At 32.0% G+C, this 23088-nt stretch overlaps 1 protein-coding gene across 3 annotated transcripts in view; it reads left to right on the top strand.

Annotated features, from left to right (window-relative positions):
* Nucleotides 1-23088, top strand: part of LOC146529673 (uncharacterized) — a 57782-nt gene that overhangs the window by 11397 nt on the left and 23297 nt on the right. For 2 of the 3 annotated variants that reach the window (XM_085201418.1, XM_085201419.1), the window contains exons 1-6: nucleotides 17821-18028; nucleotides 20296-20455; nucleotides 20720-20885; nucleotides 21130-21342; nucleotides 21623-21753; nucleotides 22164-22333. In XM_085201418.1, the coding sequence (XP_085057544.1) occupies nucleotides 17938-18028; nucleotides 20296-20455; nucleotides 20720-20885; nucleotides 21130-21342; nucleotides 21623-21753; nucleotides 22164-22333 (931 nt within the window). In that variant the 5' untranslated portion in view covers nucleotides 17821-17937. Of the gene's footprint in view, nucleotides 1-826; nucleotides 929-3607; nucleotides 3788-5034; nucleotides 5152-5402; nucleotides 5559-6089; nucleotides 6256-6875; nucleotides 7037-7454; nucleotides 7625-7858; nucleotides 7966-8080; nucleotides 8242-8467; nucleotides 8672-8811; nucleotides 8911-9216; nucleotides 9355-9576; nucleotides 9724-10145; nucleotides 10290-10574; nucleotides 10697-11081; nucleotides 11176-11577; nucleotides 11750-12119; nucleotides 12273-12371; nucleotides 12493-12875; nucleotides 12897-13562; nucleotides 13683-14022; nucleotides 14128-14464; nucleotides 14626-14989; nucleotides 15116-15423; nucleotides 15513-17820; nucleotides 18029-20295; nucleotides 20456-20719; nucleotides 20886-21129; nucleotides 21343-21622; nucleotides 21754-22163; nucleotides 22334-23088 lie in introns of those variants that run through there. The other variant, XM_085201420.1, reaches the window with a different exon arrangement.

Raw genomic sequence — 23088 nt, 5'->3', positions numbered from 1 at the left:
ACTTTGTTTTTGTTTTGTATGAAAGCTGCATTCTTCAGAAGTGCTATAGGCTATATAATATTACATTACACATATATACTAATAAATTAAAATACTTTCTAATTTGATATGCAATTTATTCTGCCATGTTAATAACAACCGTCGTCGCTACGCGACCGCGTTCGTTACCGCGTCATTTTGATATTCATCCTTATGAAAATAAATATAATAGTCACTTTTAGCATTACATCTAGATTGAAATTATATTTCTATAGAAATTATATTCTTATATTTCAAGCAGGCGTAGCCGCGTCCGGGTCCGCTAGTACTAATATAATAAAGCGGAAGAGTTTGTTTGTTTGTTTGTTTGAACGCTAAGATCTCTGGATCTACTGGATCGATTTACTTTGTTTATGTTTTGTATGAAAGCTGCATTCTTCAGAAGTGCTATAGGCTACATAATATTACATTACACATATATACTAATAAATTAAAATACTTTCTAATTTGACATGCAATTTATTCTGCCATGTTAATAACAACTGTCGTCGCTACGCGTTCGCGTACGCGTACCGCGTTCGTTACCGCGACATTTTGATATTCATCCTTATGAAAATAAATATAATAGTCACTTTTAGCATTTCATATAGATTGAAATTATATTTCTATAGAAATTATATTCTTATATTTCAAGCAGGCGTAGCCGCGTCCGGGTCCGCTAGTGCAATATAAAAAATGATACTTCCTAGCTTTCTTATTTAAATGAGATAGTAATTTCTTAAAATTAGAATCATTCTTCTTAAAAGCAAACCCATTTTTTAACCAACAAAAATCCTTTTGTCGACAGGCGGACGCCAGTACCGCGTTCCTGCGGGCAGCGCGGGCTGGTCAGATTGACAAGATAATCAGCCTCTTGGAGCAAGGCGTCGACATCAATGTTAGCAATGCTGTAAGTATTCATTTTAAAATTATTATAATATGAAATGTTTTTTTAAATATATTCTTAGAAACCAGTGTGAGAGTAAATATAAAAAAAAACTATAAATAAAAGAGTTTCTCGTTTATTACATATCTCTGAAAGGGTACCATTTTCAAGTTAATCAGTATGCATATTGTCTTAACTACATATTAGACTAATAGTCCTCAAAATTTTAGCTTAGCTAAAATGATGTAGGACCCAAGGGGGGATTTGAGATCTTGGGCTTATATATACCATTTCTTTTTATCGTCGTCATACCTCCTCTTCCGATTATTTAACCAGCAATATATGTGATATGTCCAGGACACGCAAAAAATATTTTTATAACAAATTTTAAACAAATGTTTTGATTGAAATTAAATCATTTATGAAATATTTGTTTATTTCAATTTTTTCTAATTACCTGAACCACGCACAGTTAGTTTTTAATAAGTAAAAAGTAATACAGAATAAGAATAGTCTAAGCAGAGACAATTCAGTCAAGTATTTTTTTTGCAATCTGTACTAGATGGCGTCACTCACCACCTTTGTCCAACCAGGACAGTAGACATCTACATACGAACATATTATAATCATTTAATACATATTAATGTACTGTTCACATGTCAATAATGATTATTGTTACAAAAAATATGACTTTATTTGCGAATTCCAGTTACACTGACCTCGGCAAAATGAGTTTTATGATTATAATAGTAAAGTGCTTTTTACTAAAACAGTTTTAGTCTACATGCTACGCCAGCACGCGATACGGTCACGAACATTTTTCATAGCCATTACGTAAATAATGCGGACTTAAATTGCAGTAAACTTCATATTAATTTAGGATTAATATAAAATAGCTATTATATTATAAATTATGAATTTGATGAAATAGAAATTATAGTTCTAAAAAATAAAATGAGAAAAATATTTTATTAGAATTATTAATTAGATAATAAAATAAAAAATGAGAATAACATATTCTAATTATGAATTATAATTCATTATAAAGAAATATATGATGAGAAATATATAATTGATATTAATTAAGGTTAAATAAACAAAATGTCGTATTAGATAAATGTAAAGTATTTCATATTAATCTAGGTACGCGAATACAACAAACGTGGTTTTTCACGTAAATAAATCCTTTTGTTGTTTAGTATATATGAACTTAAAAAAACACTATTTTACACTCAAATATAGATCAATATAGATATGTACAGATTAATCAATTCTATAATTAGTATATTTTATATCTTTGTACTTTGAAAAGTAGTCCAATTATAGTTCAAAATGTAGAAAAAATTATCGAAGAAGAAAAACCCTTTTAAAAATAGACAACAGGCATTTATTTAATAGAAAAATACATAGGACACATCACACCCTCTTCTAATGATATAACAAATAGTTTAAGGTCATATTAACATTGCGTGTGTATATTTAAAAAATAATCATTTGCGAGATATACCTGTAAATAAAGTGGTGCCCTTTGCCCTATTCTTCGCCCCTGCTTTCTTCATTTGCTGTAATGAACAAAATATTAAGTGATACTGAGAAAAAGCCGCAACTAGTCCTGACACCAGAGTGAAGAAGTAAGAATATTGAATACTTCCTCGAGTGGGAATCAAATCCACAACCTGTTGCACTTACGCGCTAGTGACTCTTCGCCACGACTGGCCTGAAAGTGTAAGCTATAATCATAGCAATTGTTTTTTTAATTAACACTTCCTAATAAAAGTTATTGATTCAATATTATTAAAACAATTAATGAATATTCATGTTCCAATTTCCTTTCTCTACAAACGAATTACTAAATTTGGTTTACTTGGATATTAGCCAAGTTCATGCAAATGACTTAGTGCTTTGTTCTCGTAGTTCTTTGAAATTTTGGCAACGACCTCGCTAGATCGGGGTTTTCCGTATGTCTACGTGACCTCTATAGGAGTTCACCATAATATTGTTAAAAGGGGTATTTGTTTGTGTTTATAATCAGTATGGATCGATGAGGACATTGAACTGTTTTTTAGGTAAATTGTTTTACAAATTTTTACACAAACTCCTCAAATTTCCACAGATTAGTTATACAAAATAATTAATACTAAAAAAGGTTTGTCAAAAACATAATTAAGAAAATTAGTTAATTATTAAGTTCCCTATTCAGAAAAAAAAATTTTTTACTATTAAAACCAAAAATATGATAAATATGTCATTTCAGTATAAAATCCGCAAAATGAACTAAACATTTATGAATATTATGCGAAAAACATCATCGCGACCTAAAAACGCATTTCAGTTATAAAAAGTGCCCTCGAATAAAACGGTTGAATTTAACCACTCTTAATCACTACGACAGTCTCAATTGTTTACATTTGATGAAAGAATAGAGTTCGTAAGAGCTTAATTTCTTGTTTTTGTTATGTTAACTCAGTTTATTTAATATATATATTTCTATATTAGAACAAAACATATATTTTTTTCTATACTGGATGTAAAAACTAAATATGGATCCATCAACCTAGATGTAAATATTTAGCCTTCCCTAATATTTGAGGTAACTTATATAATCAGATACATTAAAATCTCATTACACCATCTTAAAAACATACCTTTATTTTTTTTTCAAACAAAAGAATTTAAGCATTCTAACAATAGTCTCTATTCCAGAACGGTCTGAACGCAATCCACCTAGCGTCCAAAGACGGCCACGTGGAAGTCGTCCGGGAGCTCCTGCAGCGTGGTGCAGCCATAGATGCTGCTACCAAGAAGGGCAATACAGCTCTCCATATAGCATCCTTGGCAGGACAAGAGCAAGTTGTGAAACTACTTGTGCAAAATGGCGCTCAAGTAAGTAAAATCTACTTAGGGTATAAGAATTAATTTTATAAAACTTTGTTTAATTATATTTATATACTTAAATATAAATTAATTGAGTAATACTAGTTGAAAAGTACTGGTCGGTCACTTTAGTCTTTACATGAGATAGATATAGAGAGCGAGAGAGAGAGAGACTATGACTGCTTGATAATTAAGTATTCGCTTCCCTTCACTTCGATTTTCATTTGGGGTAAATATTTATAATATGGATGTCTCAGTCTGATTAGAAAAAGCCTATAAACCTAAATGATAAGTGGAAAATAGATTGTCGTATATTTAGACATAGGTAGGTATATCCTAGCTTAGGAATTAGGAGTAGGTTAGGAACTACTCCAGAAAAAATGGAATATTAATTATAAGTTGTTAATTAGGACACCTTTATATATACATGTACACTTTTAACCGATTCCTTTGTCCTGATTGTTCATCGTTACATTTCGATATTAATTTTAGCTCCACGTCATCGAAGTTTCACAGGTCATTAATGCATATCTTCAACAGCCAACATTGAATCCAGCTGTAAAATCAATTTTATATTAAACATTCAGACCGACAACCCCAATTTAGGTTGCCCATCAATCATAATGCACTTTATGGCGAACACTTCCTTTTATAGCTTTTTTTATGTCAATGACATTCATAAAGAAGATAAAATACTCAAGTGCAGATGTATTGGAATGGTATTGCTAATTATATTTAGATTCGATAACGGGGGTGCAGCTTATTTGAGTTTGGGTGTGTTTATATGAATTTATCAATACGAATATTAATAAGAATTTAAAAATAATATACATATGTAAATATAATAATAATATTCACTGCACGAAAAGTAATCGGAAAATACGTATGCATCGACGAAGCCGAAATTAACATCTCTCAGAATAGCTCTACGAATATGAATATTTGGATATTTTTAATTGTTCAGTTAGAATATTTTTGCATGATAAATTTACAATCATGGGAAAAATATATACATATAAATAACGCAAGTATCAGTGTCGCAACGCCAGTCAAATTGAATGTGTGAAATAAGATCTATAATAAAAGATCGTAATCGTATCATCATAAATTTCAAGACCTACCCACTGTTTTTATCAAAAAAAAAATTAAATCGACCCACCCTACTGTACAATGCAGTCAAATTTGTAATAAACCAAATCTAGTTAAAACCTTACCGTTACTAATATATTTATACGGTAATATTTTTTTTTCACCAGGTCAATATTCAATCCCAAAACGGATTTACACCACTCTATATGGCGGCTCAAGAGAATCATGATGGAGTCGTTAAGTTCCTGCTATCCAATGGTGCGAACCAAAGCTTGGCCACTGAAGTAAGTTATATATTTTGATATAAAATATCTTAATAGATATATAGACCGAATATGTAGGGAAGATTTCCAGGTCCAGGGAATGCTAAGAAGTGTAATTGCAATTGTGTAAATGTCTTGAAAATTTGGAGGAAAGTGGGAAACAGAGTATTTTGACACTAGCTTCTCTCTACCTAGTTATATGCGGGATACAGAAAAAACACCTATACATGAAAATAAAATACCAAATATTAATATCAAAATTCATTTCCTAGGATGGTTTCACACCTCTCGCCGTAGCAATGCAACAAGGCCACGAGAGGGTGGTCGCCGTGCTGCTGGAGGCAGACACCCGCGGCCGCGTGCGCCTGCCCGCGCTGCACATCGCCGCCAAGAAAGACGATGTCAAGGCCGCCAATTTATTACTTGAGGTAATATATTATTGGAATTTATTATTGAAATTGTTTGTTTTGATTAGATTTTGTTATTTATTAGCTGTCCTGGAACGTTTAAGAATAATGTGGGTAGGTATACTGTATAGTGTCAATACTGTGTTGTGGTATATTGATTTAAAATTTAAGTACTTGTAGCTTTCAAAAGTTAAAAAAAAAAACAACCTTTTTATTATTTATATTTTTCTATAGGCCGTTATCGTAAATAGTTAACCTATGATATTAATAAAATCGATTGTACTTTCTCGCTACGAAGAATTATGAATGTCACAACATTAATATAAAATACCTATATAGTTCAGGTAAACTACAGAAAAGCTCTTAAATTAATTTATATTGCATTTTTTTAAATGTTTTTTAGAAAAATAGGGCAAGTAGTAGGTATATAATACAAGAGAAATTTGTTTTATTTTAAACCAAAAGGTTTAAACCAAAAAAAAGAACATTACCTATTTTTGTATTTTATATAATCTGAATGTCAATCAAATAATCACTTTCAATTTGTAACAGAATGAACATAATCCCGACGTAACCTCCAAGTCGGGCTTCACGCCGCTCCACATCGCGGCGCACTACGGCAACGAGGGCGTCGCTCGTCTCCTTCTGGCCAAAGGAGCTGATGTCAACTGTGCTGCGAAACACAATATTTGTCCTCTACACGTTGCTGCTAAATGGGGTATGATATTTTACCGTTATACCATTCATATTGAACAGAACAATTGTTGAGTTTCTCGCCGGCTCTTCTCAGCAGACCTGCTTTCCGAGCCGGTGGAAGCTCGTTTTATATGTTCATTCGATGATTCAAAAGTACTTACTAATATACAATAGACTTATTTGAATAAAGAATATTTTAAAATTTAATTTGCATTTACAATTTTTAAGCAGTTTGAACCCAATAAAAAAAATTATAATAATATCTAACTGCCCTTTTTGGATCATAAATAAATTAAATTCTGTTTAAAACATTGAAAATAATATGAATTGTACCTATTATTTAATCTTTTGGATATTCATATACGAGTACTATCTCGTAGAAGTGTTTTTATGAGTTATTGTTACATAATATGTAATTAAATAGATATTAATTAATTTGTCACTATTTAAAAAAATATATAACTAAACTTTTTTAAGCTCTAGCCAATTAAGCCAAACTTTCCTATCGTACGTCATTGTGCGTCAAAATTTTCATACTTTCTGACATATCTCCTACATCTTGTAAGCTTAACCTGCCGGAGAACCTAATATTTTATACTCTATGCTCTCCGTTTTTTTATTCTACAAACAATATTTTAACAGGTAAAGACAACATGGTCGCCTTACTCTGTGATAACGGAGCCAACGTCGAGGCTCGAACCCGCGACGGTCTAACACCCTTGCACTGCGCCGCGCGCTCCGGCCACGAGCGTGTGGTCGAGGCTCTGTTGGATCGTGGTGCACCCATCACTAGCAAGAGCAAGGTAAACAACTGTGATGCTTAAGATATTTTAGTATACTAAAATTAATAGTAATTATTATATACTAATATTTTAGTGTTGCAAAACTATGGAGACATGTTTGGAGATTAGCTTCACGCTGTTAAATTCACGCTAGTTCCCGCAATATAGGAGGGTAGACAGAGAGAATAACAACTTTTAACATACTAAGGTTATTAATATTATAATTGTTAAGCCAGTAACAGCTTAAGCATTTCAGTTTTGCTTCATTTCAACGATTATACATTTAAGTATTAAACAATTTCGAACTAATAATTATAACCGTAAAGTTCGGCGCTCGGTTGTATAAAGGTAAATATACCTTATTTAAAGAAATCAAAATCAGTTATTAATCTTACCCCTACTATATTTATATATAATATAGGAATATTTAATTTTCTAGAACGGCCTCGCACCACTGCACATGGCGGCGCAAGGCGACCACTCGGAAGCAGCGCGGGTCCTACTCTCGCGTAGGGCTCCGGTGGACGACGTGACTGTGGACTACTTGACAGCTCTACATGTGGCCGCTCATTGTGGTCACGCTAAAGTCGCTAAGCTATTGTTGGATAGGTGAGTGAAAATTATTTGAATAATTATGGGTTTTAGAGAATTTATAATTTATAATTTTTATCGACATACAGCACGGTAGGCAGAGGGAACCTGGGAACTTAGTATTAAGATACTCCGTTTCCATTAGTTCTCCGTTCCCATATTTGCGAAATTTCATATTTTGTAATTATGTGTTTCATTTATGAAATTTCTATATATGCTTAGTAAGAAATGTCTATTTGATTTTATAACTAGGAATGCTGATGCAAATGCCCGAGCTCTAAATGGCTTCACACCCCTACATATCGCTTGTAAGAAGAACAGGATCAAAGTTGTGGAGTTACTACTTAAATATGGAGCAAGTAAGTTTTTTATGCTACTATCCTACTAATATTTATTGACTGTTAAACTAATTTCTAATATTTTTTTAATTATATTAATATTAATTTAACAATTAAAAATATTACTAATAATTAGGTATCCAAGCAACAACGGAATCCGGTCTCACTCCACTCCATGTAGCCTCCTTCATGGGATGTATGAACATCGTCATATATCTGCTGCAGCATGAAGCCAATCCTGACGTACCCACTGTTAGAGGGGAAACACCTTTGCATCTGGCTGCCAGGGCTAATCAGGTAAATTATAATAATAAAATTTATGTGCATAATACAAAGTTAAAATTATTTTTTCTTTTTTTTAGTTTTGCTATGTTGTATCCCACACATAGCAGAATAGTCATAGGAAATCCTTTAAGACACTGTCTTCCGAAAAATTAAACAAGTTTTATTAATTTACATAACAAAACACATATTTCTTATCTTTACCCTCAATTATAGAGTGTATATACTTACTATCCACCAGACGGACATAATCCGCATCCTACTCCGCAACGGCGCCGCGGTGGAGGCGAAGGCGCGCGAGCGACAGACCCCACTGCACATCGCGTCCCGCCTGGGCAACGTGGACATCGCGGTGCTGCTGCTGCAGCACGGCGCTGACGTCAGGGCCATGACTGCTGATCATTACAACGCTTTGCATATCGCCGCTAAGCAACATAACCATGATGTGAGTGATCAATGAAAGTAGTGGGTGGGTGGGTGTTTTATTGTCTTTTTCTATTTCTCTTCTTAAAATATTTTTATTGTAAACTGATATTTTAATTATGTATATAAAATTAAAATGCCTTTTCAATATATTTCATGCAGGTTGCGGCTGCACTTATAGAGCATAATGCACCTCTAACCGCTACCACTAAGAAAGGGTTCACAGCGCTACACTTGGCTGCCAAATATGGAAATCTCAAGGTAATATTTCATTATAATTATTATAATTCTCAACTGGCACGCTCGAAGCGCCATAAATAAAGAACCGAACCGATTATTATAATTTAGCAATTACCATAATATATCAATTACAAAGTTGAATTACATCAATTCTATCAGTATTATTATAAAAAATAGTTATAAATATAATAATAAATAATTTATAAAAAAATAATTTATTTGGGATGTGTCTTAAAAAAAAGCTCATTCTGCTTACCATACGTTAGCTGAATATAGCAAGGAGATAAAAAAGTAAATAAAATACATGAATATCCCTTTCAATATCAGGTAGCAAACTTACTCCTCGCGCATGGAGCGTCACCAGACCAAGCTGGGAAGAACGGCATGACCCCACTACACATTGCAGCTCAATACGACCAGCAAGCTGTTGCTAATACACTACTGGAGAAGGGAGCTGATGCTAAAGTAAGTGCTATATTTTATGGTGCATTTATGGTGCAGTTATTATGTTAAGTTCTTCTGATAGAGATCGATAAGGCTTATAATATAAGAAAGGAAAATATTAAATGTTCATTTCTTTGAATAGAAATCGAACCCACAACAAGGACAGGTGAATGTGCACATAAGTTCCTGCTCCACCACTGGCTTCATTAATAATAAATATAATAAAAATATTTTTCAACACAGGCTGTAGCTAAAAATGGCCACACCCCATTACACATCGCCGCGCGTAAGAACCAGATGGAGACGGCCGCCACTCTGCTGGAGTACGGCGCTCTCACCAACGCTGAATCAAAAGCTGGATTTACACCTCTGCATTTGGCAGCTCAACAGGTAAAAGAAAAATGTATATATTGTCGTATAAAATATTCACATACGAGTATACATTAATATACTTATAAGTAACTAGCGGGCCCAGCAGATGGTGTCCAGACGATTAAAGAAACGTCGAAATAAAAATAATAATTTAAATTTTACATTTAATTATGCTATTTTTTAATTTTTTTATACTAACAATTATTTCCCAATTTGCTCTATTTTAAGTAATATCAAAAATATCATTTAAAATCGCGCAGGCCAACTGAACTGAATTAAATAACTATCGTTAAGGTGACATATCTTTATTTTTTTGTAGTTAAGCTTGTCTATTAGAACCACACATTATCTCATTATTATCAGACTTGATATTATAATATAATAATATAATTTATGACTATTGTAGCTTAAATGATTCGACTAACACATTTATTTTACAGGGCCATACGGAAATGTGCTCTCTCCTCCTGGAACATGGAGCCGAAGTAGATCAGCAGGCTAAGAATGGATTGGCAGCTTTGCATTTGGCGGCTCAAGAGGATCGCGTGTCAGTCGCACAACTGTTGGTGAAGAATGGTGCTGAGGTATTACCATCGAATGTTCTTATTTCGCCGAATGTCGATACGTTTAATAGAATATTAAAAGCTGAATAGGTTGTTGCTCTATAATATAACGTTATTCAATTCGATGTTACCCACTGTACCTGGGACACTTGGTATGTGTTATGGCTCATGTCTCCTGGATAACTCCTAGTTATTTCCATTTGACCACGGTGGTGAACCTCGTGTATTGATAAATATTTTAAAAATATCATACAGAACTGCCATACGGCTTATTGTAACATTAAAATATATATTATTAACCAAAAGGTGGATATTTGCACCAAAGGCGGCTACACTCCGCTCCACATCGCGAGTCACTACGGTCAAGCCAATATGGTTCGCTTCTTACTTGACAGCGCTGGATCTGTGAAGGCGCAGACTTCACACGGGTAATTTGTTTTGTAATTTAAGGTAAACGTTTTCATTTTATAGGCATTGGTTCCTGGTTCAAATCCCATTCACAAAATTTATATTTACAATTTACATTTTTTGAAATTAAATGTAAAAGTAAAAAAAAAATGGTGATTGGAGTAAGTAAATAAATAAACATTGAGCACATCATTATTCCAGACTTAGGACTTTTTGAATGTATGAGACATTGAAAGCTTTTTAAACTTCACAAAAACAAATTTGTATTTTTGTCAAAAAAGTCTGGTCTCTCCTCTGGTTTCTGGTCCAGTTAGACAAACACTATAATTGGTTCAGTGGGTATTGACCCAAAACCCATTATATATTTTAACTTTTTATAATTTAATTTACATAATATGTAAACAGATATACAGCTCTTCATCACGCAGCTCAGCAGGGTCATATTAATATCGTCAATATTCTCCTCGAACACAAGGCAGATGCTAACGCTACTACTGTTGTAAGTACAAATTATTTTAAAATATGGTATTTCAACACTATAAAAACAACTATTTAGTGTTTAAAATTATACAACTTAATTCGTGTAAAATCTTAATTTTTTCAAGACTTTCACCTTGATAGACAAAAAAATACTATTAAGGCTTTGTCGCCTAATAAATATAAGGAACACGAATAATAAAGAGGTCCTAATGTATCAAAATCAATATATTCTTAATAGATCAAAAACACGTATGATTATTGAAAGTTATTCAAGTTTTGTGTAACAATAACTATTTCACAAATTAGAATTAATTTGAACTTACGACTTTCACTTTGATATCACATTTAAATATGTTTTATAACATATTAAGGAAAAAAACTAGATACAAGTAAAAAATATTAAATGTTTTCAATTCAACAGAACGGCCAAACACCTCTCGACATAGCATCAAAGCTTGGCTACGTAACCGTGATGGAAACGCTGAAAGAGGTTTCCGAACCATCTTTGGCACCAGCGTCTCAAGACAAATACAAAGTAGTTGCGCCTGAAACTATGTTGGAGACCTTCATGTCAGATTCGGAGGAAGAAGGAGGTGAGGATATAGATCGAAATTGTTGTTATTATCTGTTAAATTTTAGCGTTTATGTGTATGGAAATTAATTTAACAATATTATTTAAAAGAATCATGTGTAATATATCTTTTATTAATTGAAAACATTTTTAATGCATTATTTACGATTTTTTTACAAATTAATATAAGTATACTTAATTACTTTTTATTTTTTAGTTTTACTATAATTCAATTATTTAAATTGAATGTTAACAAAATTATTTCGAAAATATATTCTATTTAATTTATATTTTAAACAAATCTTTATTTTTTATTCTTCAAAAATGTTTTATGGTATTCATAATAAACTCTAAAATGACAAAATATAAAGAAACATATAATACTTTCATAGGAGAAGACACGATCCTCAACGACCAGCCTTACCGCTACCTGACAGCCGACGACATGAAGTCACTCGGAGACGACTCCCTCCCTATAGACGTTACAAAGGACGAGCGCACAGAATCCGCTTTGAGCCATAAGAATATTATGGAGATATCTCAAGGTATAGATTTTTGTTTTGGTTACCGATTTCTTTGAACAAAGTAACATTTTTCGTCAGTTCCATTTCCCGAATTTATTTAAATAATATATAAAACACCAGGATCAGTAAACGGCATGCCGTACCAGCCTCAACAGGAAGTAGTGGTGAAGAGCATCAGCCGCTACAGCAGTGCGCAAGCACCCGAGGGTTATTGCTATAATGTGGACCCTACGCAACCCAAGTCAGTAGCTAGCAATAATTTCATGATTTTAAATAATACGAATGTCATCGTGGTTACATGCGATTGTCTTAAGTTCGATTTCCATTTGGTGTAAATGTTTTATATTTAAATTATTTTATTTCTTAGCTGTTGACATTAAACTCTACCACCCTTCCAAAACTTTGGCGCAGGTTCGCTCTGCGTGTTCCCTGCTATATTATACGGGATATTACGTGAAGCTGAAAAAAATAGAAATAATAATAATTTAAATATGGTAGTATTTTTATGACTGATTTGAGCTTACTCTTATGTGTTATCATAAATAACTATATTTCAGAACACCTGATGATGATAATATTATAACATTTAATTATGCGCATGCCACACTGGATTTTGTCAAACAGGAAAAAATTGCAATGGAAGAAGTAAGTAATTTTTTTATGAAACACTTAGTATATGTAAATAAATATATTGATAATATTGTTGATACATGTTGATCCACTAAACCTACTTTATATGTCTTATAGACGTACCTCTCAATTTTGATCTCGCTTCTTAATAATATGTCACTTTTCACACATATTATATAATCACGAAATAAGAGCCCATCGTGGCGGAGAAGCACAAGCGTTTGTGGGTTCGATTCCCACTTAGGGAAATGAAATATTTAATATTTTCATTTCAACTCCTTGGTAACGAGGCAAAGCGAGGTATTAAGATGCAATGCAATGCAAATTTTAACGGAGAGAGAGTTTACACTCGTTTCCCTCCCAAGCTCCTTCGTTCTGCTAATGTGCTTGATAGAGCGTATAGCTAAACAAAAACGAATTTATAAAGCAGTGCATATGAATATATATAAGAAGTTTAGACCATTTATATAAAATGTTTCATAAAACTTATTATATTTGCTTCTTTTGATCTGTAATTATATTCAAGAGAGATCAAAAGTAGTTATTTTTAACAGTATTACTATTTTATACAAAATATTAATAAAACACGTTTCTAAAGAGTATATTAAAATATATTAAAATGTTTACAATATACATAAATAAGGTAAATATTAAATTAATTTATTTCATGTATTGTTTCAGTTTCCTGGTGTCGTTCCTGGTGGACGCGCGAGGAGGCGCGCTGCGCGGGTGTCGCGGCGGCGGCGTGCGCGTCATAGTGCCGCCGCTCTCCGCGCAGCAACCCACTAGGATCACTTGCAGGTGGGATTCACTATCGTTTATTCAAGTTTCAAAAATATATAAATATTAAAAACGTATTGTTTTTATATCTATTCACATTTGAAATATAACTAAGAGACTAATCACTCTTCTATTTTGTTTTATATGTACTAACTTTATAAAAACCCAAATACTTTTGTTTTCTAAATAAAAAAATTGAGTATCTAATATCATACCGACATAGCTTGTAAGTTAAGATGTTTGCTTTGATTAATTTCCATAATCATAGCTAGCAAACATCTTAACTCGCAAACAATTAAGACATGAAAATCTGAAAAAAATGTATTAATACATAGATATATTGTACTTCATTTCCTTACAGATATTTAAAACCATCTCGTATTAATCACATGCCTCCACTGATGGAAGGAGAGGCACTCGCAGCTCGAGTTCTCGAAATGGGTCCTGTGTCTGCTAAATTTTTAGGGTAATCGAACTGCTTAATAATATTTTTTAATTGAAAACCAAAATAAATTCAAAAAACTACAAAATAAATCCCTAACTACAAATTAGAAAAGTATGTTAAAAATATTTTAATCACTTTTTACTAAAGTAATTTCATTGTTAATATATCTTACAGTTTCAAACATATTATCTAATAAAAACACATTACAACAGAACCAAATTTATTAAACCGATATCTTTTAACAATGTAAATATTAACATTAATAAAAAATATTGTATTCTTAAAAAATATATAATTTAAACATATCTAGGTACTAAATTTCAATATAACAATAAACTATTATATATTTCAAATCCAGGCCAGTAATATTAGAAGTCCCCCACTACGCGTCACTCCGCGGCAAAGAGCGTGAGATAGTGATCCTTCGTTCCGACAACGGCACGAGCTGGCGAGAACACAACGCGGACGCGACTGATGACGTCGTACAAGATATATTACATGAGACTCTGGAGATCGAAGGTGAGAAAGACTTATTTAAAACTACTTTTTTGTATCCCATATTGCATAAAATAGACCAGAGATAATGGAAGTTCCACCGCGAAATAGCAGGTACTTTCAAGATAACAGTGGTAACAATGTACATAATACTAATACCTCAAAATCACTCCAATAATATTAGAATTGAGAACTCCAACAATACAGACATACGACCAAAGAATTCACAAGGCTTTAGATTTGGAATATTTCTGTTAATGAATAAAACGAAATTATGGCACAGAACTGATATCCAGAAATATTGGTCCTTTGTGGGGATCAAAGTATAATCTTCTATGTTATAATCCTCTCTTTCATAATTAATATATTAATTATCTATAACTAATAGAAATCAACGAGGAAGAGAAAGGCTGGGATGCTCCCCGAGTCACCCGCATCCTGACACACGACTTCCCTCAGTACTTCGCAGTGATATCGCGCATACGCCAGGAGGTGCATGCCATAGGACCTGAAGGTAAATTTATTACAATATTATTAAAAATTAACACAAATGAACTTCTTCGACTTTTGCTCTTCTTAGACATATCATTTTTTTTACATTTTTCTTTATTATTGAAACTTTCTTAGAAATTATCATTCAAATTAAATGCATTTACGTGCTTTAACTTTGTACCAAAAAAAAAACAAATGTTAAGATAACTTCAGTAACAACATAAAAATAATTCTATAAAAATAACAATTTACAAAAAATATCTTTATTATTAATTTCAGTAATAAAAAAATACTGTGGTTTTGTACAATAATCTTTTTTTTTTTAATCAGGTGGCATGGTCTCCAGCTCCGTAGTTCCTCAAGTCCAAGCCGTGTTCCCTCAAGGAGCCCTCACTAAGAAAATCAAAGTTGGCCTTCAGGTAAACCTTTTCAAACCCCGTAAAGGTGTTAAGGATATGAATTTGAAAAAGATAACCGTCAACAACGTTTCTAAGAAGAAACGATTCTCTTTAATTTGGTAGGGTTAGAATATTTAATCTACTTATATTAAATACCGATCAGTATTTTTAGAGTGAGATCGTATACAATTATTGTAGAAATCGACTAAGTCGATAATAATAATCGAAGCTTATGAAATGTAACGAATAATTTATTGTAATTGTGATATTTTAGCGCTAATGTCAAGCATTTTGTAAAATTATTGGACTTGACAGGTAATTTCAGTGTTACCTTTTTTGTTAAAGTCTATAGCAAATGAAATAGCGAAAAGATTTCTTTTGAATGTATACAAACGACGACCGACCTTAAAAAGACAGAGGGAATCCGCTGGATATAAAGGGCGCAGGACCGGACGGAGTGGCGAGAATTAGGGGAGGCCTATGTCCAGCAGTGGACGTTGAAAGGCTGATGGATGGATGGATGGATGGTATACAAAGTTTTGACAGATTTATTACAAAGTGTGAGAGCGACTTATAATTTTGTATCAAGTCTGTTATTGAAATTGTGGCACTAGTCATTTGGACATTAGCGTTAATAATATTTAGATTTAAGAAAAGCAATAAGGATTTTGAGACGCTAGGTTTTAATATAAAGATTGAAGTAAAGGATAGTTTATAATGGGTTGTTTTATATACGAGTAAAATCAATAGCCAAACTACATTGTGTTCTACCATAACGAATCATCATAGTTCTACCTGCAGAAGTACAAAATATGGATGCCAAATTTTATTTATATTTATTTTTACTGCAGATTATATTTATTTTGTTATAAAAAGGTTTTTGTATAAATGTGTAAGTGAATATTTATTTGTATTATTATATTATTTATACCGATAGACATTGTCTTGGCGTAACTAGAGCATCTGACTTAAGGAAGTCATCGTGGTTTTTAATCTTACATGGGAAACATAATTTTTGGTTTTCCCTAATCTGAATTTAAAAAAGGCAGGCTATCTTTAAATTTTTAACATGGCAAACATTTTTTTTAAATAAAAAAAAAACAAAAAACGGCGTGACAAGAGGTCACCATTCAAAGGGATATTATATTTGTATTTTACAGTATTATTAGGTGGCTATGAATGTTAGAATTTTCTAGAAATTTGTAAAGTGACCGAAGATTATTGTTGGGAGAGACTGATCAAAATCATAGGCTTGATAGTAAGAACATTAAATACTATGTATTTGATATTAAAAAACAAACTCAATAAATTTCATAAAAAAATATGTCCAACTCATGTCCATGATCAAATCTTAACATAAATTTTCGTGTTCACTTAGAATTTATTTATAATCGATAGTTTTTTACCTTATTAAGATAAGAAATTTTAAACGATTTAAAATTAATCATAATATAAACATATCGTTACCAAAAGTTACCCTTAGTTAGTATATAACAAGACGTTACTCCTTATTATTACACCCAATAAATTTAGTATTTACTTAAAAGTACATAATGTAGAAAGAAAATGAATAAAAAAATTAAACGTCAACCGTTTTTCAATTCGAATAAGCATTTTGAACATGAAATCACTAGAAATTCTCACACATATGCGTGTTTGGATTAATCATATGCATATCCTTCTCTAGTTGGTCTTTAGGTTTGATAGCATGTATACTCTTAGCAATATGAAACTAACAATTATTGTATAAATATAATTTAGTTAGTAAACATAAATTTTTCTACACTCGTTTGATCATGATTTTTGTGTGATTATTTATTTGGAGTGACGTGATAGTGTTAGGTAGTCGTATTTTTAAGGTATTGCTAAATTTATTGGGTTAATGTTTGATGTATGCTTAATATACCTACTGTTTATTATTATGCAAATGTAAACTTTATTTCCTAAAGACCAAACGTGAGATTTGCATGTTTTTCTTTTAATTTATTTTCTTTTACTGTTTAGCTTAGTGTGTTTTATTTTTAATGCGCATGTGTGAGAAATGTGAGTCAATTGTATGATTTTTGTGCTTTTCTTGTGATTTCATAATTCATTGATGCTTATTTACGCACTATTCTCACCTTATCCTTCTGTTTTCAACACTCATCACTTCTATTATTTCTTTTATAATATTTAGCTTCAACTATGATTTAATCGCATCATTAACTTTAGGTAAGTAACGTTTTCTGTTTTCTAAATTTTTTTTATTAGCGTTTGGTCTTTAGATGCAATAAAGTTTTTTAATAGTTAATTTAGATTGAATTACATAAAGTTGTTTTTTTTTTTTCAGGCTCAAATAATAGATTCGGAGCTGACTGCTAAATTACTTGGTAGAGGTGTAGCAGTGTCTCCTGTAGTTACAGTAGAACCTAGAAGAAGGAAGTTCCACAAAGCCATCACCCTCAGCATGCCAGCTCCTCGACCTCACACCCAAGGGATGACCAATCAATACAGTACATCATCAGCACCGACATTGAGACTCCTTTGCTCCATTTCAGGTATGCTTGAATCTTTGCTCATTTTAATAAATCTGATGAGCTTAGTCACTGAATTCAATATAATTCTGATTTCTAATTAAAATCTGATTGTAAACTGTTTCAAATTCAAGTAGTCGAGGAATTGATTGCAAATGAAGATTGTTTTTAGTGACTAACAGTTTTGTATTTGTGAAGTGTTGCAATGGAGTATGGCTTATGATATCGGCTAATATATGATATATATATGATAATATTATTATATTACGGCTTCGCCGACGTCTAAGGTAAGTAAGCTAAATGAGTACAAGCTAAAAAGTAATGCTTGGTAAAATAATTTGGTACTTTAATTTGATATTCCATTACAACACAAAAGTAGTCGTAAGTCATAGAACGAAATCATGACCAAATCGTACATGTATATTGGCTAGTCAGTTTCATATGAGATCGGTAGCGATAGCATAAAACATTTATACATACATATAATTCCAATTTCTTAGATTTACTTACTATTTAAAAAGATAGATCAATATAGTAAAATTATATTCTATAGTTTTTCTTCTTTCAATAAAAACATTGCAGTAGTTACAATATGACGACTTATTTATATTTTATTAGAAACAAAACTATCCCAGACATCTAGACAGTGGGATAAGCATGTTAATCAGAGAATTATTAGTTTAGTACCAACATTCTACTTAACTATACAGATCACGTCCAAGTAACAGTCATACAAATATTAGGTAGGGAAACATCAAAATTAAATATGATATCGATATTAAGAGCGCTTATAGCAAATACACAGAGTGAGTATGTGTGCGTTTTGTGCGTGTCTACATTGTCTTTGTTCTCGTGTGTTTGTGTGTGTTGCACGCTCACCGTGTGTGGCGTTAAATTAAACGCTGCCTTCTAATCAACGCGCACCAACAGGGGTATTTCGCAAAAGATCTCTCGAAGGTAAAAAAAACTAGACATACTTTACAAATAACTAAAAAATCAGTACGTCGGTTAAGTTTCACGTTTTTTTTGTTTACTTTATTTTATTTTTCCTTTAATTTTTTTACCCCTTTTCCCATCGAACGTTCACTATTGTTGATATCTATATGTTAATTATATGACTATAGATATCAGTAATATTTTAATTTCCCCCCCTTTATCACTATGAATGCTTTTTCCATATCTTGCTTTACATACATTCTTCCTCTGTGCACGGGCTGAAAGTTTTTGCTTTCTTATTTCACATACACTTTGTATCATATACAATAAATCTTGAGATTACAAAAAGATGCACTGCAGTTTACATCACTTAATATGAGTTTTTCTTAAGCAGGATTAAAAGGTTTTTACATAAAGGCACATTTTGAGAAACTTTAGCACTAATATATCGGTTGCATTGATATGTATGACGTTAAACATTGAATCGGTGCCACGTCCTATCACACATTTCATACTTCTGCGTCAATGTTCCCAATATTTTATTATTTTGCTTCTACTGGTCAAGTTATTTTCCAAAACGGCCTATCAGTTTCATTTTTTTTATCATTTTGTCTATTTCTATCACATTTATTTGTATCATTACCTCACCGTTCAGGGCAGTTTGTTTCTATTTTAGTTTTCGATTTATTTCAGTGATTGTCCTTCGAGAGATCTGTTTTCCGATGACTCAGACCAGAATTTTGAAACAATCGATTTAAAATTTACATAGTACCATTATTTTTAATATACAGCACTATGCATAAGTAAACCAAAACCTTATAAAATGTGTCACATTTTTTAATCACTTTTTCATTAAAATAAGTATAACACGGTACGTTATATTAGTTGTTTTCTTATGATATGTCGTCCTTGCTTGTTGTGTGTTTGCTATAGGCCGTTTTGGAACCATTTTATTTTATTTTTATTGTTTGTTAACCTATCTTTTCCAATTAATTACCTTGTTGTTTAGTTTGAAGATTTAAGTGATCCAATAAATATATTTGTTATATCACTGTTAAGTTTTGAATACTATCAATAACACTTTCTCTTTCAATACATTTTTTAATATTTTAAAATTAGTTTGTAGAGATGTAAAAGAGGCATTGTAAATTAAAACAATATTTTCTAGTCGTAAACGCTTATTGCATGCATTGAAATATTGAAAAAACAAAATTACTTCGGCAGCTGAATAAGCATTGAAACAGCTATACTGCCTCTGTAGCTTGCAAGATTGGACAGATTAAAACAAAATTGTAAATTACATTTAGTATTCATTGTAATAATACAAAAGTGCATAAGCCCTAATGTTTGTTCAGGCGGAACTAATCGAGCTCATTGGGAGGATGTAACAGAAAATACACCATTGACGTTTGTAAATGATTGTGTATCATTCACAACAACCGTGTCTGCACGTTACTGGCTGATTGATTGCAGACACGTTGAAGATGCAACTAAAATGGCAACTGAGTTGTACAGGTAAAACATCTTAAAATCAAATAAAATTATATTTCACCGTATTATCTTTGCTCACGTTAGTGCTCAGTCATGATAAACAGAAAAAAAATACTGTTAAAACTTCAATGCTAACCCAGATCGTAGAAACGAAAATATTATTATTTATCAACATTTATCCACAACTGTAACGGGGTCAGACACTAAGCGACCCCGTTTTGATCCCCCATCCCAGCATCACCCGTTGCAGCTACCAACTTTTAACCAATTGTCTATTTTACTAACTAGGGAAGCAATTCATGTACCGTTCATGGCCCGTTTCGTAGTTTATGCGAAACGAACGGACGAATGCCAAGCTCAATTACGAATGTTCTGTGTCACTGATGACAAGGAAGACAAGGCTCTAGAAAGAATAGAACGATTTATACAAGTCGCGAAAAGTCGTGATGTTGAGGTAATGTTGCTTTTTGATGAAACACAACACTTATAGGGCTTCCCTTCTTATACTTGTATACTTTATCTAATCCATTTATAAAATAGTTAAGCCGTAATAAAACAAAGGTCATTTATATATTTTTTTTAACCTTTTACTATTTTTTGGTAAGATAATAAATAGTTTTAATATTAAATGTAGTATTTCATAACATTTTATAATATTTTAAAAGGCTTTGATTAAATTTGCAATTATATAAATTTAGGTACATGAAGGAAAACCAGTTTATCTTGAATTTGGTGGAAATTTAGTACCGGTTGCTAAGTCTGGTGAACAACTTTCCATACCTTTCCGAGCTTTTAGAGAGAACCGAATGGCGTTCCCAGTAATGATAAAAACACAAGATCTAGAACCTATATGCCGATGCCAATTTATGAGGGATCCTAAGGTTCCTAAAGGTGAACCTTCGCCTGCTCCTGTAAGTATAAATATATTAATGGAGAATTTACGACACTACTTCTTGTTCACTAACTTATGTAGTACTCTAATGAAGAGTATTATAAATGCACATGGGGATGTTTGACCCTAGCAAAACGAGGTGAACCGAAATGTCCTATTTGTAATGACTTGGCCTAATGAACCAGAAATATTACAGTGTAACTGCCATATTAAAGCTTAAAAAAATCATACAGCTAGAATTCCTTGTTCCTTTAATAAGCGCTACTTCCTATAAACCCATTTCTATGTTAATTTTTAAGATCGCGGTACTCAATATAATGGTACCAGATGACTTACCAGTAGACAGAACGTCACCACTGCCAGCTGATATGATGCCAAGACGAACAGAGGAACAAGAACTTATATGGCGTCAACGACTCAGCGATCCCAGGTATTAAAAATATTTTTTGCTACGGCTTTACATTTTGTTATGAATATAACTTTTATTTACATAAACGTTATTTATTTAATGTCATTGAAAAACTTCTTTAGGATTACAATTTTATTATTATATTTCAATCTATTTAGAAGACTTATAAGTAAGGGTTGAATTAAAAAAAAACAGTGTTTATGTAAGTTACTTACTAGTAAATAAATGCTTACGCAAGGTTATATTTATAACAAGATTGGTTCGATGCAGTAATAAGATTAGCCTGATTTGTCCAACGGCTCAGAACACTAGGTAAGACCCATATCATTAGAACATACATTACGTTGTTATTTCATCCTGGCGCTTGTCAGAGAGCGTAGGCAAGTTATATTTTTATTATATAATTGTGTTATGTGAATATTTGTTTTTAGATTGGAAGACATTTGTAATTTATTAGGTAAGGATTGGGTGGCTTTAGCTTACGAGTTGGGTGTGAGTGTGGCGACAGTTAATCAAATACAAGCGAAGAGGATTACTGCGGCGGAACAAGCGCAGTTGATGCTAAAACTATGGAAGACTCAATCTGGTACTAAAGCTCTAGGTATTCCTTTATATTATTATTATTGCTATAAATAGTCTACGATTTTAGTTTTTCATTTATTTTTTTTCTTAAGTGTTTTAAACTTAGTTAACAATGAATTATCAATAACATTACACTATTTCCTATATAAATTAAATCTAACATTATAAAGTTTTACTAAGAATTTGAAATACTGTGCTCAAATCTTATTCAATTACTGAAATATGAGATGAAATTAAATTTTAAGATGACTCTCCCATTTTAGATTTTCTTGTGCTTAGTGCGTTATATTCGAGTTCGGTCATTTGTATTGGTTCTATTAATATCAATCAATTTGAAAATAGTTTATCAACAATTCATAATTGGTAACAACAGTCAACGACTGTATTTTAACAACAAATTAATTTGATAATAATTACTCAACTAATAGTTCTTTTATTGTATTCCTAACATAACATAATTAGAATATTGTCACTACGAATAGACAAAGCCAAATATGAAATAAATGCTATCTATATATATAAAATCGAAAGGTCACTCATCATGAAATCTCAGAAACTACAAGTGCTAGGAATCTCAAATTTTGCATAGGAGTTATTTATAGGACGTAGATGCTCGCTAAGACGGGAATTTGCAATATTCGATTTCTAAGGGATTGTTTTTGGGGTCGAAAGTTTGTATGAAACTTCGTTAGTACAAATGCTAGGAGTCTCAAATTTTGCATAGACGTCACTAGGACGTAGTCATGGAGACAGAAATGAATAATAACATAGTTC

This window comes from Heliconius melpomene, chromosome 18 (assembly GCF_056956725.1).
Source record: "Heliconius melpomene rosina isolate 202511_hmr_F chromosome 18, ASM5695672v1, whole genome shotgun sequence".
NCBI lineage: Eukaryota > Metazoa > Arthropoda > Insecta > Lepidoptera > Nymphalidae > Heliconius > Heliconius melpomene.
The sequence above is the reverse complement of the archived record's forward strand: the minus strand, read 5'-3'. Positions and strand labels throughout refer to the sequence as shown.